Source organism: Pelodiscus sinensis, chromosome 14 (genome assembly GCF_049634645.1).
Source record: "Pelodiscus sinensis isolate JC-2024 chromosome 14, ASM4963464v1, whole genome shotgun sequence".
NCBI lineage: Eukaryota > Metazoa > Chordata > Testudines > Trionychidae > Pelodiscus > Pelodiscus sinensis.
In genome coordinates this window covers 45,399,633-45,415,603 of record NC_134724.1, presented here as the reverse complement: position 1 = coordinate 45,415,603, position 15,971 = coordinate 45,399,633, and the positions used below count along the sequence as shown (strand labels likewise).

The 15,971-nt window shown below is 45.7% G+C and overlaps 1 protein-coding gene across 2 annotated transcripts in view; it reads right to left on the bottom strand.

Moving 5' to 3' along the window:
* The window catches only part of THSD4 (thrombospondin type 1 domain containing 4), a 680,148-nt gene that overhangs the window by 634,413 nt on the left and 29,764 nt on the right, over window positions 1-15,971 (bottom strand). For both annotated transcript variants that reach the window (XM_075897742.1, XM_075897743.1), the window contains exons 2-3: window positions 8,417-8,525; window positions 542-611 (exon numbers count right to left, since the gene is read on the bottom strand). In XM_075897742.1, coding sequence (XP_075753857.1) covers window positions 542-611; window positions 8,417-8,445 — 99 coding nt within the window. In that variant the 5' untranslated portion in view covers window positions 8,446-8,525. The remainder of the gene's footprint in view (window positions 1-541; window positions 612-8,416; window positions 8,526-15,971) is intronic.

The window sequence follows — 15,971 nt, the reverse complement described above, 5'->3', positions numbered from 1 at the left end:
GCTGATTGCAGAAAGCCCGGGGCAGAGCAGCTTTGCCTAGGGCTTCCTGTAGTCAGCCACTGGTCAGTTTCAACAGTGGCTGAATCTGGACACCAGTTCCGAATTGCATACAAATTCAACTTAAGAACAAACCTACAGTCCCTATCTTGTACGTAACCCGGGGACTGCCTGTATAAGAAATCAGTGCTTCTTGCAGAAATACTATTTTGCTCCCGTTCAGGCAAAAGTCCCTTTTGTGCAAAGCTTTTGCACAAAAGGGCCGGTGTAGACAGCTCAGATTTGTTTTCCACAAAAAAGCCCTGATCGCGAAAATGGCGATCGGAGCTTTTTTGCGCAAAAGAGCATCTGGATTGGCACGGACGCTTTTCCACAAAATGTGCTTTTACAGAAAAGCATCCATGCCAATCTAGACACTCCGTTCTGAAAATGCTTTTAATAGAAAACGTTTCCGTTAAAAGCATTTCCGGAAAATCATGCCAATCTAGACGCAGCCAATATGTATTACTTCTAATGATACAAAACCTGAATTTCTGTCACTTACCTTTCTGTGTTCAATCGACTCCTGCGGGATGACCAGCTGAATTCCTAATACCACTATGGAACTGAGAAGTCTGCAAGAAAATAAATAATACACTGAACATGTATTTATTGTGAATAATCACTGAGCCATGCTACTTACCCCAGCTTGTGCTACACAAGCTTAGGCACTTAAATAACTTTACTGACATGAGTATTCTCACATGCAACAACACTCCTTGGACCGTTAAACATGAGTTTCTGCAGCATTCATGATTGGGCATTCACACATGCATGCCCTTATTAAAAGCAAAAAAATAAATAAAACTTGCTAGCATAGTAATAAAAGAGGGTAGTACTGGGTAAGCCCCACAAACACACACACACACACACACACACACACACACAGATACACACACACTTTACTACTACAAACCATATCCCATGTTATGCTTGAAGGAAGATGACAGTTAACATTTCCAGAAGTGTTCCATTAAGTCTGTGCACTGCCATTTTTGGTTGCCCAACAGATATATTTTCCCTGATTTTCAAAAGTGTGAAGGAAAATTTGACTGTAAACATGCAGAATCAAATCTCAGCTCCTATTTCTCTCCCCCTCCTCCCATTTGGTTGTGTAAAATAGCATTGAGGAAGCACTGAACATGCACAGAACTTCTATGACTGCAAGAGAGCAGGTTCCTCTGCAGTCAGCTGTGGAGATTAACTAGACTTCATAGCACAAGAGTGCAGAGCAGCAAAACACAGCTCATCGATCACAGTCTCTAGAGCAGGGTTTCCCAACCTACGGGTCTCCAATACATTTCAAAAGGGTCGCCAAGTGTCTCCCCAGATGGCTCTGTCCCCCCTTCCTCCCCCTGTTTTTGAATTGCCTTGGGTCACCAAATCTTCCTGAATTGTCAAAATGGTCCCATCTGGAAAATGTTGGGAACCACTGCTCTAGAGTCTCTCACCATGCCCAGGTGCCCAATACATGGTTCAATGTTTGAGCCACATTCCCCCTGCCACTCTCCTTCAATGGCATGTCAACAAAGAGACAGAGTACCAGGATTTGCAGTTGGCATCTGGGCAACCTCTGCTCCTCTCTGGCCTTTCTTCCACCACCAAATAAGTGCTGACCCACCATCAATAAGGGGCTTCTGTCACATCTATATGGGTCCAAATCCACCTCAGTGCGGGGCCACATTTTTAGCCCTGCTACCAGCTATTTTGTGCCATTCAAAAGGCTGCAATAAAGAGGTTGCTGGTCAGAGGTACGCCTGTTTTACCTCATACGTTTCTGTGATGGGGCTCGGTGCAGGGGTGCAATGCAAGCAACTGAGAAGGTAGGTCACTGCCTGCCTGGTAAACCTGGGTGCTTCACAATACTTTGCTGCTCTAGCTCCCAACCTAGGCCACACGCAACCAGGCTACAAGCACGAGGGTCACTCCCTAACTGTGTATAGATGCAGCCCTGGTCCAGCAGACTCTAGCCCCAACGGCCTTGGTTACAGCCAGCAAGATGACCCCAGCAAACTCGCAGTCCCAAGTTTTCCAGACACAGTGTGCTCTGTAATGTCCAGCTTGCTCCTGAGCAGCTCAGAGAAATAAGATCCATTTGTTCCTCTAAAAGGTACAAAACCTACCAGCTTGCAACACTGAATTAAAGTGAATGTTAACTCATTAAATCCAGCACTGGTAATTTAAATTAATGATAAAACAAATGTGTTAACAAAAGATTAAAGGATTTTAAGGGAATTCAAGTATAAAAGAAGAGTGAAATTTGTTATTAAGTATTAAGCAGCACCAGCGGATCCAGCTGAAGTTAGAGCTTCATAGCAGTAGGCTCTGCATATGACAGTGGTTTTCACACTTGTTTTTTCTCATGACCCAGTCGAAGAAAATTATTGATGCCCACAACCCAACATAATTTAAATAGAGTGTGGGTTCTGGGGCAGGGCTGAGGAGGAGAGCTTTGAGTGTAGGAGCAGGCTCCAGCTCCGGGTGGGGCTCAGGCCTAGGGCTTACCTTGACTGGCTCCTGGTCAGCGGTGCAGCAGGGTTGCTAAGGCAGCTTCCTGCCTATCCTGGCACCACAAACCATGCTGTGCCCCAGAAGCAGCCAGCAGCAGGTTCCAGCCAATAAGAGTGCAGAGCTAGTGCTCAGGGCAGGGGCAGTCCATGGAGCCCTGTGCACCCCACCCCCAGACACACCTAGGAACTGAACTTGTTGCCAGCCACTTGTGGGACACAGTGCAGTTTGCGGTGCCAAGACAGGCAGGTAGCCTGCCTTAGCATCCCCACTGGTTACCTGATCACCTTGCAGCAATGAGACCCAGGGCCTGACATTCAGTGACCCAGTACTGGGTCACAACCTGTAGTTTGAAAACCACTGGCATATGCAGTAAGCGACAGCTCCCAACCTAAACAGCATGCAAACCAAGGACAAAGGGGCTGGGGAAGGGGCAAACAGAGGCATAAAGAGGCAGGAGTAATTTGCCCAAGGTTACATAAATAAAAAGTAGAACTTGGAGATAGATCTCAAAGATCTTCCAGCTCCCATCCTATGCAGTCCTGTGTCCTAACCACAGAACGGACTGCCTCCAAGTGTATCTTGCAATTCGGGAATCACATATGCTTTTCTCTGTGGCCATGTTATTTCTTTCATAGTGCCCCATTTCAATGCATTTTTAATGGAAATATGAAAACTCCTTGCTAGTAAACAAATCACAGATTCCCCTTTCCCCAGCAGCTTCACATTATATGATTCCATAACAGTTCTGGAACATCTGATTTGCTCCAGTTGAATACCAACTTTACTTCTTTTCCAAAGGTCTTCACCTTCTGTCTGGCTTCCACTCCCCGTCTTCCCTCAGAGGGTGCAATAGGAAGTTCAGCATTTGCATAGGGAAACAAACTTTCCGGAACAGCAAGAAGCCAGACTCTGTCAATGGGCAGCACGTTTCTATGAATCAATTTTAATAAAACCCTGCATGAGGGTGGCAGTTCTGAAGTGAGTGAGGCCTGTAATCTTCAAAGCAAAATTACTTAGCAGATTAAAAGTTCCCACTTTAAAACTAAACTCCTTAGCATGTGTGTGATAACTCTGTGCCAAGCTTTGCCTGACCCTTCTCTAAAAAGGCTGCATTGTAACCCCCATGTGTGAGCACATGTGCACAGGGACAACGAGCGTAGTTTATAGTTTGTCTCTGTGTATGTGCTTGGGTCTGCCAGAACCATTTGTTATCAACCTACTGTTTTAAGCACATAGGAAATCTGGCAGGAATACTTAAGCCTTCCTGAGGAAAGCCTCTGGACTGACTGAGGCTTGTGATTTTAATAAAAAAAAAATCATGTTATTTCACTTTAAGGGTTGACTTTGGCTGCTTCTCTGGAGTTGGCAATTTTATTTATTGTGCTTGACTAGTGCTAGGTTCTCTAAACCAGCAGTTCTCAGCTGGGGTTTGCAGCCCCCTGGGAGTCTGTGAGGGTATGTCTACACTACAAAGTTAATTCGAACTAAAAGACGTTAGTTCGAATTAACTTTCATAGGCGCTACACTAGCGCTCCGCTAGTTCGAACTTAATTCGAACTAACAGAGCGCTTAATTCGAACTAGGAAAACCTCATTTCACGAGGACTAAGCCTAGTTCAAACTTACTAGTTCGAATTAAGGGGTGTGTAGCTCCTTAATTCGAACTAGTGGGAGGCTAGCTTTCCCTGGTGGCCACTCTGGCCAACACCAGGGAAACTCTATTGCCCCCCTCCCGGCCCCGGACCCCTTAAAGGAGCACAGGCTGGCTACGGTGCCAGTGCCAGGTGCAAGCCTGCCAGCACCCAGCCAGCAGACCCTGCACCTGGCACGGCTCGAGCCAGCCACCCGATGCCCCCCAGCCCTCCCCCTCTTCCCGGGACCAGGCTGGCGGCTCCCGGGAGCTTGCCCGGGACCGCAAGAGGCGGGCACCCGCCTGGTCCAGTGCAGACATCGTGGACCTTGTCCACGACCTCCACACTAGGCACAGGAAAGTGGCCGTCTAGGGCAGGAGAGCTGCCAGCCTGGCCACCCAAGAGCAGGTGTGCATGAAAATCAAGGGGGTCCACTGAGACCCCCGACCCTGAGCTTACAATGGCCGGACTGGGTCAGACCAAAGGTCCATCTAGCCCAGTAGCCTGTCTGCCGACAGTGGCCGACCCTGGAGGGGATGGACTGAAGACAGTGACCAAACCATTTGTCTTCTGCCATCCCTCTCCGGCCTTCCACAAACTTTGGGCAGGGACACCACTTCTACCCCCTGGCTAATAGCACTCCATGGACGCAACCTCCATCATTTTATCTCAATTCTCTTTAAACTCTGTTCTAGTTCTAGCCTTCACAGCCTCCTGCAGCAAGGAGTTCCACAGGTTGACTCTTTGCTTTGTGAAGAACAACTTCGTGTTACTAGTCTGAAGCCTGCTACCCATTCCTTTCCTTTGGTGTCCTCTAGTCCTTCTATTATGGGAACTAATGAAGAACTTTTCTTGATACACCCTCTCCACCCCACTCATGCTTTTATAGACCTCTATCCTACCCCCCCTCAGTCTCCTCTTTTCTAAACTGAAAAGTCCCAGTCTCTTTAGCCTCTCTTCATATGGGACCTCTTCCAAACCTCTGATCATTTTAGTTGCCCTCCCCTCTCCCACCCTCTCTATTCCCCTTTCCCACCTCCTTTTCCCAGTCTCCCCGAGTTTTGTTCAATAAAGAGAGATTCTATTTTTGACCACACGTTTTCTTTATTTTGTACATCAAGAAGGGGGGCTAGTGAAGGGTAAGTGGAAGGAGGTGAGGGACGAATGGGGTACGAGCCCCCGATGGGGAGGACTGGGCTGGCTCTGCGGGCTTCTGGGGGTGGAAGCTCTCCTGCAGCCCCCCAATTGCCCCCTCTCCCCAGATGGCAGCCTGCGGCAAATGCAGCCGGTCTGATGGCCGAGTGGTGTGATGTGCCCAATGTGGGCACTCAGGGCACTCCAAGCCAGGACTGCTTTGCAAGCGAGGTACCCCTGAGAACTGTCTGTCCGGGGTGGGGGGCGGGTCCCTTTAAGCACAGCCCTTGGCTAGCCTGAGACTGCAGCTCCACGCTCTAAGTCCTCATCTGATTCCCTGCCGGCACTGCTTCCGGCCATCCTTAACCCCGGTTCAGGGTCCACTTAATGTGGACATGCTAGTTCGAATTAGCAAAACGCTAATTCAAACTAGTTTTTTAGTCTGGATCCATTAGTTCGAATTAGCTTAGTTCGAATTAGCACTGTAGTGTAGACATACCCTGAGACCCTTAAGAGGAGCCACAGAGCCTGCCGCTGAAACCTGATGCCATGAGCTCCCACTCACAGCCAAGAGCAGCACGCAGCTGGTGCCCTGAGCTCCCTCCTCCCTGCAGGTGGGAGTGGTGGGTCCGGAACTCTGACATAGGCAGAAGCCTTCAGCCCATGGGCAGAGTTAAGGGGGCACAATAGTATCCCTTCCCCGCCCCAGACTTCAGTACTTTATTCAGAAAGAGACAGGCCTGGGGTCAGTTCCTCTCCTACCACCAGCTACTCTTCCCCACACCTCCTCAAGTCCTTTCTCTGGCCAGTTCTTGGGTGGAAAGTCACAGCTAGGCAGTGCAGGGAAGCCACTCCTTTTGCTGGAGCTGCCGTGGAAGGAGCAGCTGTGGCATTCCCAGGTCTGCTGCTGGTGCCCAAGGTTTTGGCTGCTCCTCAGCTCCCAGCCCCCTTCGACTGTTCATGCAGCCGGTCAGAGCTGCACAGGTGGCTCTGGATCTAGCAGAGCCCTAGGGAAGTAGTCACCAGCACACAGCTCCAGACTGGTAGGTGTCCTGCTGAAGTGAGACAGCAGGTGGGGCTGGCTCGCTCTCTCTCTGGACCCTGCTGGCTCTTGCTCCCCACCCAAATAGAAGTCAAATTATGCCTATGCCCAAGAGCTCCCACCTCAACCTTGAGCCCTACATCCCTCTCTCCTGATGGGCCCTGAAGATTTTTTAGTATATCGGGGAGGGAGCTCAAAGGAAAAGTTTGAGTACCCCTTTGCTAAACTACAAACATTGGTTTATCCTGCTCTGATGATTTGTTATAGACATTCTAAATATGTGGCAAAGCAAAAAAAAAAAAAAGGAGTACACATCAAAATTAGGCACAACATGCAAAGCGGAGTATGTAAGGATCTATCATATGTCAAACCAAAACATCCCGGTAGAAAATACAGCAAAATATTCAGTGATACTTTCTTGTAATGGCAATGCCACTTTTTTTTAAAGACAATGTTATTAACACACACAAAAATCTATGACTGGGATGGTTTCTGGCTGAAGACAAGACTGCTCTTACCTGGAGAGAAATGCCAAAAGGGTTTGTTGGCACCGTCCAAGAGCCTCTTCCCCACAGAAAACCCAAGGGGCGGAAAAACACGGATAAGGATTCCTCAGTGAGTTTCTCCCGTATTATTCATTATGGTGGGGGAGAGGGCTTATCTCCTCACAGTATAAGCTTTGAGGACACTGCCATCTCCTATGCTGCTAGCGGCCATGATCGTAGCGAGTGACTTCCTTGAGCATGGGGGCTCCAGGTTTGTCTATGTCCGGGGGGGGGAGGGGAGACAGGGTAAGCTGGGAGAAGTGTTCACAGAAAAAGTAGTACTGTTACAGACTGCAGTATATAGCAGATCCATTGCAGTGTAGAATTAGTGCAGCTAAAGGTTCAACACTGAAGCAGGTCTGGATGTGGGTCCAAAAGCTTGGGTCAAATTTGAAATTCATTAGAAAAGAGAAAGGGTAGGACCTGAGGTGTCACTTCCAGTCCATCTTCTCACAAATGAAAGGAAAACCACAATGCCCCAACTGTCATTCCTAACTAAGGGTACGTCTAGACAGCACCCTTCTATCGGAATAAGCTACACAACTGGCACTACGCAAATTGCGCAGCTTATTCCGAGTCTAAGTCGAAATAACTTATTTTGAAATTTGGTACTGTGTAGACAGAGCCAAATTTCAAAATAAGGCACTATTCCAACAAATCCCGTAACCCTCGTGGATGCCAGAATAGTGCACCTGCTATTTCATGAAATAGCAGGCGCTTTTAAAGACACGGTGTTGCTATTTTGGGATACATGAATATGAAGGCAAATCATTCCAAGAGCCTATAACTTTAATGCATACACTGCATGTCAACATGTAAGAATACAGTTTTTGAAAGTTTCAGAGGGATAGCCAAGTTAGTCTGTCCAGGATAAACTTAAAAAACAACAAAAAGTTTGGTAGCCCGTTAAAGACTAACAAAACATGCAGATGGTATCATGAGCTTTCCTGGGCACAGCCCACTTCTTCAGGCATTTATTATAAATAGGAGTCATTAGAGCTCATCAAAACTGGTATTAAAAATGCTGCAAATTACAAGAAATCTCACAAACACACTGACACAAGGTGAAGAGAAGTCTTGTTGGAACAGGATCAAGACACTGAGGGAACAGCTAGACTACAAGAGTTTTTCCAGGATACCGTAGGTCTAGGGACGCATTGCTCTTCCGCTTTTTTTTCCGGGAAGAGCAAATGCACTCTTTCGGAAGCCCCTGTATTCCTCATTCTAGACGGGCCAAATGTCGGAAAAGCCCCTTCCGACAAAAGGATCGAAAAAAGCTGCAGTCTAGCTGTACCTTAGGAATTTTCCAATTTTTTACCTCTCCTCCCAAAAATCACTACCCTTTCCTGATTGTTGTTCTTAACCATTTGGAGTGGACTTTGCACTAAGCTACTAATGGCCCAAACAATTAAAATGATGCTTGCTTGAAAAGTCTGCAGATATACAGTCAAATCAGCACTTAATCAAAAGAGTGGCAGAAGCGTAAGAAGTCATTAAAAATGTTATTGTACAACTTACCTCAAAGGTACTATTAAGCTGTCTACCATGATCCTTGAATATGAAGCCCTTCTGAGGCGAACAAATGTCCTTCAGTATGTTAGCACTTAATGCAGATTACACACAAATCCTACAGAAAGAGAAAAAAAAATAAATGTCTGTCAATAATTACTCATTACTTGCCAGGATGCCTATGAAACTAGAGTTGGGCCCCAACCAACCTGCTGTAGCTCAACTCCTATGGACATTGCAGCAGTTTAAAGTCTACACCTATTAAGCATACCACTTCAATTTGTGCTTAAATTTAAGCATATATTCACTCAAGGAATGGACAGCCAAGTGACTGTCCATCTAAGAAAGTATGCATAACCACTGTTAAAAGGTTCAGTACTTGCCTTTTTATTTCACGCCTCTATTAGGACACTCTGATGCCTTCAGAGTGAGCCTCACAAGTCAAGAGTTCAGGTCAATTAATTTTTAGGATATGACAGATTTTGAGAAGGATTTACAAATGTTAATACCAATAATCTTTCTAAGCATTCAGGTGCACAATGCAGCAGATAAGACTCCTCTATGGTACAGTCAAAATGCAAGATCCAAAACATCCTCTCTGAATTCATCACACATTTCTATGGCCCCATTACCATGGTTGTCAGAGCACCTCACAGTTTTGAACGTATTTATGCTCACAACTCCCCTGTGAGGTAGGGGAGTGATATCAACCCCACATTACAGATGCAGAGAAATCAAGGCACAGAAAGGCTAAGTGACTTGTACATACTCACACCAGAAGTCTGTGGCAGAGTAGGGAATTGAGCCCAGGTCACAAAAGTTCCTTAACCTTGGACCTTCGTCTCCTAATTATAGAGCATTTTACATTTGGGATTTTTCATTTTGCAAACACATACTTGAATTATGTTGGCCCATTATATCATGTCCCTAAGTTCTGAATATTAGGAACACTGGGGATTCTTTGTCTGGTACTCAAAATACTGAGAGTCCAATAGCCATAGTGGGATTTTGAAATATGAATGAGACTGTAAAAAATCTGCTTCAGAGGAGCTCAGTTTAGATCTTAGGGGGGAAGGGGAAGCATCATCTCTACATTTAACTTCATGTTTGGATTGAACCTGTATCTCTGAATCTCAGAGCTGGATTAAGCTCTGTCTGTGTTTTGCCACTGATAAGTAGCTGCGTGTTGAAATGTGATGCACTGAACAGAAACATTAGAGCCCTGCTGTTCAAAGATAAACTAGCCACTTCTGTCAGCTAGCCAGAATTAAAAGCTGGCTAGAGAAAGTCAAGGTTTATGAGAATTTTTTAATAATGGATATAGTTATGTGCCCTATGCCAGAAATATGGATGGTTTATCGGTAACAGAACAAGCTGCACACTTCTTATAATCCAGGAGATTACCAAAGATCCATCTAAATGTATTTTTTTTTTAAATAATCACACAATTCACTTATGATACAAAAAAATCTCCCTTTCATAGTTTCTCTTACTCAAAGGTATTTAGGGGATTGGAGGGTTTAAAATACACTTAACTGGAACACAATGGGTAAGAGAATTGTTGTGCCAGATTGTTCAAAATATCTGAGCACAACAGGTGTCAACTCCTTATCAGGAAAACAGCATTTTGGTTTAGCAAAATCAACCTTTTCACACAGCTATTCCTTGGCCTGTGGGGGCACATTTAAACAGCAGAGCTGAAGCCGAAATAAACTACCCAACTTGACCTACGTCTATTGCGTAGCTTAATTCAAAATAGCTTATTTCAGCTTTTGGTGAGGTCTCCATAGCAGGAAGTCCGAGTTTGAGCATTCTTCCTCCGATTTCCCTTACTCCTTGTAAAATGAGGGTTACAGGAGTTACAGTAAGAAGTCCTCCAGCTCGATATTATTTCAACATCATGTCAAAATAACTGCTTGCTGTGTAGATACGGACTATGTTATTTTGGAATAACGTCAGTAGACATATCCTGGGAGACATACAATCAGTTCAAAATATGCCCTCTCCCAAGATTCAACTGTTCAGAAGTACACACATTTCTCTTGGAAAAGTGTGCAATACTTTGGGCCAGATCTTCAGCTCAAGTACAGGTTGAACCTTCTAAATCCATGAATCTCTGGTCCAACAATATCTGTGGTCCTGCCAGACCAGACACTGCGAACTTTCCAATTCTTCTCCTTTCTCCCTCCCCCAAAAAATCACTGCTCTTGCCTGACTGTCCTACTTAACCATTTGAACTGAAGCAGACCACAGATGTTGCCGGACCAGAGAGCCCTGCACCCGGGAGGGGAAGCTGGCCATGAGTCCAGCAGCCGGGAGCCCCACCAGCAGGGATGGCGGCAGCCAGGGGGCCTGTGACAGACTGCTGGCTAAGCCAGAGCTCTGCCACTGTAGTCTGGCTGAAGACTGATGGCCACAGCTGAGCAAGCACAGGCCTGAAGGGCTATTAGAAACAGCTGTGGGCCTCACTGGAAGAAGGCTATATAAGGCAAAGAAGGAAGCCAGGAGGGGGCAAGGAGGAGCTTCGGTGTGGCTGAGTGCACTCCTAGGCAGATGGAGGAGCTGGCTGAATTGACTGTAAGCTTTGTACATAGATAGTGGTGGGAACTAACAATAAAAGGATGGGTGACTGCACCAGAAGTGTCTCTGGCTGATTCGTGGACCAGGTGTCCCAAACCAAGGGGCCTGAGTGGGGACTCTGTCACAAGGCCCCAGCCCTGGGGAGCCCCAGCCAGGCAGGATAGCATCAGGGCCTTTGAGCCCCATCCTCAGGGAGCCCTGGATGGGTGGGGCAGCAGCAGAGGGTAGCAGCGACTGGGGAGCCCTGTCCCTGGGGAGCCTGGGCTCGACAGGGCAGAAACAGCAGTGGCTGGGGAGCTCTGTCCCCAAAGAGCCCCAGCCAGCCGATGCCAGCGGGGCCAGGGCTGGAGAGCAGTGGCAAAGGGGCAGGAGCACAGCCAGCCATAGGAAGGTACAGTGGGCTGGGAGAACGGTGGCAGGGGAACTCCACTGATCCAGCAAATTCCCTCCTTTGGATCCTCTCGGGTCCTAGATCAGGGAGGTCCGACCTGTAAGTCAGAGCGGATAGTGAATTTTCACCAGCTGAGGATCTGTGCAATAGTTTGGAACAGGCCTGCTCTCATTTAGGAGTCCAGCCAACCCTACACATGGCAATGGAATAGCTTTTTGAAAGATGATTTAGGAAGCTAACAGACAATTTTGAAAACAGTTAGGGAAACAAATCCCTCATTTCCTGCAATCTGGTACATCGCTATCAGAAATCCAGGGGCCAACTGTCTTTGATTTGTGATGCTAAACAGAAAGGTAGGGTAGGTATGTAGAATGGATTGTCACCAGTATGGTCTCAAAACAGAGCACTCAGATTTTCCGGTTTTATTTCCCCCCAAACATACGTTCTTCCTCCATTTATCTGCAGGATAATCTTCTCATGCCATGTGTTCCTTGAGTAAAGTTGTCCCTGTGGAATATTGCAATGGGATACAAACCCAGACATAAGAAATATGTATCTTCCTAGTACACTGCAAGTTACACCTCATTCTGAGTTGCAGAAAGACATTCTGGCAGAGACAGTGTTTCTGAGAAACTGGAAAAATACCTGTTTTTGAGGCTCTGCATAAGAAAAGTTCTAAGAATTCTCTTTAAATTCTGCCACTTTGCTTTTCCTTTTAATGTAGCTATATCTCCATAGGCTAGGCCAGGAGTGGGCAAATACCAGCCTATGAGCCAGAACCACTTCCCCCAAGGTTAGCCACTATATTTACCTGCGCCTATGCAGATACGAGCAATTGCAATTCATGTTGGCTGTGAATCACCATTGCTGGCCAATGAGAGTGTTGGAAGTGATGCTCCAGACTGTGCTGCTTCTTGTGGCTGCCATTGGCTGGGAACGGCAATCCACAGCCAACAGGAGCTGCAATTTCCCATACCTGCAAAGGAACAGTTAAATATAGTGGAGGTGGCCTGCCAGAGGCTAACCCTGGTGAACCGCTGCCATTTTATTACCCACCTTGTACTAGCCAGTGAGACAATTCCATGAAAAGCCTAGTTTTGACCATTAACTCACTGTCCTTCCCAAAACTCCTCTCATTGCCTTAAATTTCATGCGAGCCCTCTTCAAATAATGTCAATAATATATTGAGTACAATTTGTTAAAGCACCAAAGTGGTTTAGGAGCACGAGTCTTATTTTAAAAAGCACTTAGCTAAAGTCCCATTGAAAGTTAATGAGACTTAGGATTCTAAGTCACTTTTGAAACTGAAACTTAGGATCCTAAATATCTTATGCACTTAAATGATTCTTATCCATTATGTTTATAAACATAAAACTTGGAAAGCACGTCAGTCATTTGACCTCAATGAGATCCTGGGCATAAGACAATATTTTAGACGGCAAAACAGTTAACTTGAATCATATGCCATGAACTTTGAAATCTTCCATGAGCCTGATGAGGAGTTTGTAGCAACGTACACTTCAAGTACTTGTAAACTTCCCATTCACAAGAGCACGTCAACACGGCCATGTGCTTTTGCACAAGAGCATCCATGGCAGTGTGGTCACTCTCTTGCGCAAGAAAGCTCTGATAGCCATTTTAGCCATAGGGCTTTCTTACACAAGAAACCCCTGCCGCGCGTCCACACTGTCCTCTTGCACAAGAGCTCTTGCGCAAGACAGCTTACACTTGTTAGAAAAGAGTGTAGCTCTTGCGCAATAAGCCCTCTCATCACGCTTTATTGTAAATCTTCTTGCGCAAGGGCGGGCAGGCGGTCAGTGCGGATGCTCTGTGGAAGAGCAGCTGTTCTTGTGCAAGAACCCGCCAGTGTAGACATAGCTCAGGTGTGTCTAGGAAAGTCCTGACCTGCATCCCCACACCCACTAGAAAGTGCCTGTGAGACTGCCAGTGGGGAAAAGCACCTTTTCACAAGGTGTAGCATGAGGTCCTTGGAAGAACTCCCCATGCCACTCCCATCTTTCTCCCCCACCCAGCCAACTACACCTGGAGGGTGTTATGCCTGGTTGTGGCCTCTGAAGTTACCACCTCCCTCACAATGCAGTTTGGTTCCCCATTTCAGAGCCAAAATTTGGGCCCCAATATGTCAGAAAGCCGATTATACAATAATTGCAGATAACGTGCCCCCCAAAAGCAGTAGCTTTCACCCTTTCCAGACCAAGGAGCTTGGGTTGTTTACCTTAACCAAAAGAAGGCTGAGGGGAGACATGATTGCTCTCTTTAAATATATTAGAGGGATAAATACCAGGGAGGGAGAGGAATTATATAAGCTCAATATCAATGTGGACACAAGAACAAATGGATATAAACTGGCTAGTAGGAAGTTTAGACTCAAAATTAGACGAAGGTTTCTAGCCATTCAAGGAATGAAGTTCTGGAACAGCCTTCCAAGGGAAGGGGGCAAAAGACCTTATCTGGCTTTAGGATTAAGCTAGATGGGTTTATGAAGGGGATGGTTTGATGGGATAACATGATCTTGGCAACTAATTGACCTTTCACTATCGGTGGTAAATAGGCCAATGGTGGGATAGTAGGAGTTACTATAGAGAACTTTCTGGGTGTCTGGCTGGTGAGTCTTGCCCACACGCTCAGGGTTCAGCTGATCGCCATATTTGGGGTCGGGAAGGAATTTTCCTCCAGGGTAGATTGGCTGAGGCCCTGGAGGTTTTTCGCCTTCCTCTGTAGCATGTAGCTCTTGCTGGAGGATTCTCTGCATCTTGGGGTCTTTAAACCATCATTTGAGGACTTCAATATCTGAGATATAGGTGAGAGGATTATTTCAGGAGTGGGTGGGTGAGATTCTGTGGCCTGCATTGTGCAGGGGGTCAGACTAGATGATCATAATGGTCCCTTCTGACCTTAAACTCTGAAGTCTGAGACCATGTGCCCTCTGCAGGAGGCTGATTTGTGTTGTGTACCTCAAGTTTCACCTCACTTAAAGATAGGGTTGTTGATTAATCACCGTTCACTTAAAAAAATGCTTCCCACTGGCTGGTTCCCCAGCCCCGCTTCCCCGGACTTCCTCCTAGACAGCCTTGCTTTCTGCCTGCTGTTCCCCCTCCCCTCCCCCCTGCTCTGATCTCCCCTGGCCAGCTCCACTGCCCCTGCCCAGCCCTGCTTCCCACTGGCCAGTCCCGTCCCCCCCCCCGCCCCCATCTTCCCCCATCCCCCGCCAACCCTGGTTCCCACCAGCCTGTTCCTCCCCCACACTCCCCCCCCCACCTCCTCCCAGCCAGCCCCACTCCCCTCCCGGCGGGTCCCCCCCGCATCTGAGATCAAGTGTGTCCGGTATTTTTTTTTAAGCCACCTGGTTACCCTATCAATGACAGTTACAAAAGTGCCATGCAAAGGCCTGTGACAATTTTGTGAAAATGTTAATAAGAAGATGTAGAGTTATGTAAATGTAAACAAACTTGTTTGCCCTAGCGATTGGCTGAACAAGAAGCAAGACTGAATGGACTTGAAGGCTATAAAGTTTTACACTGTTTTATTTTGGAGTGCAGGTTTTTTAGTACATAATTCTACATTTGTAGTTCAACTTTCATGACAAAGAGATTGCACTAAAATAACTGTATTAGGTGAATTAAAAAAATACCATTTCTTTTGTTTTTTTACAGTACAAACACTTGTAATCAAAAATAAGTATAAAGTGAGAACTCTATACTTTTTATTCTGATGTTGTAATTGAAATCAATATAATTGAAAATGTAGAAAATATTCAAAATATTTAAATAAATGGTAGTCTATTATTGTTTAGCAATGTGACTAACCACAATTTATTAACTGCTAGATAGCCCTACTTACGAACTACTTGCTTACAATATCCAACATAAAAATACAAAAAAGTGTCACAGCATATTACTGAAAAATTGCTTACTTCCTCATTTTTAACATATAATTAAAATCAACTGGAATATAAATATTGTACTTACATTTCAGTGCATAGTATACAGAGCAGTATAAACAAGTCATTGTCTATATGAAGTTTTAGTTTGTACTGACTTTAATGCTTTTTATGTAGCCTGCTGTTAAACTAGGCAGCTGATATACCCCTCTGAAGACCTCTGCATACTTCTAGATGTATGCATACCTCTGGTTGAGAATCACTGCCCTAAAGGATAGCTGAGAACAGCAGTCACCAAGGACAGAATATACTTTGTACAAAAACTAATAAAGCCCTGGCACCACCTATCAAAGTTATACAAAGTATGTGGTACTCTACAGTACTAAATCATCATAATCACTTGAAGAAATCTGATGGGGCTCAGGAAGTTAAGAAAAGAGGGAGCTATTCTGGGAAGTCAACAGTAACCTAAAAACACAATGCCCAGAAGGATAATTAAGTTAAAAAAAGCTCCTCCTAAGAGAAGGTTTCAAAATATCCAGAAATCTAATTTATTAGATATCTTAACCTCTTAAATCTCATGGGAATTCTCACACAGAATTCTTCAACTGATTGGGCCCTCTGTTTATTATGAATAGATGGCATTTCACTTTCATAAACTTCCATGCAACCTTAGTCACTTTTTCATCAAC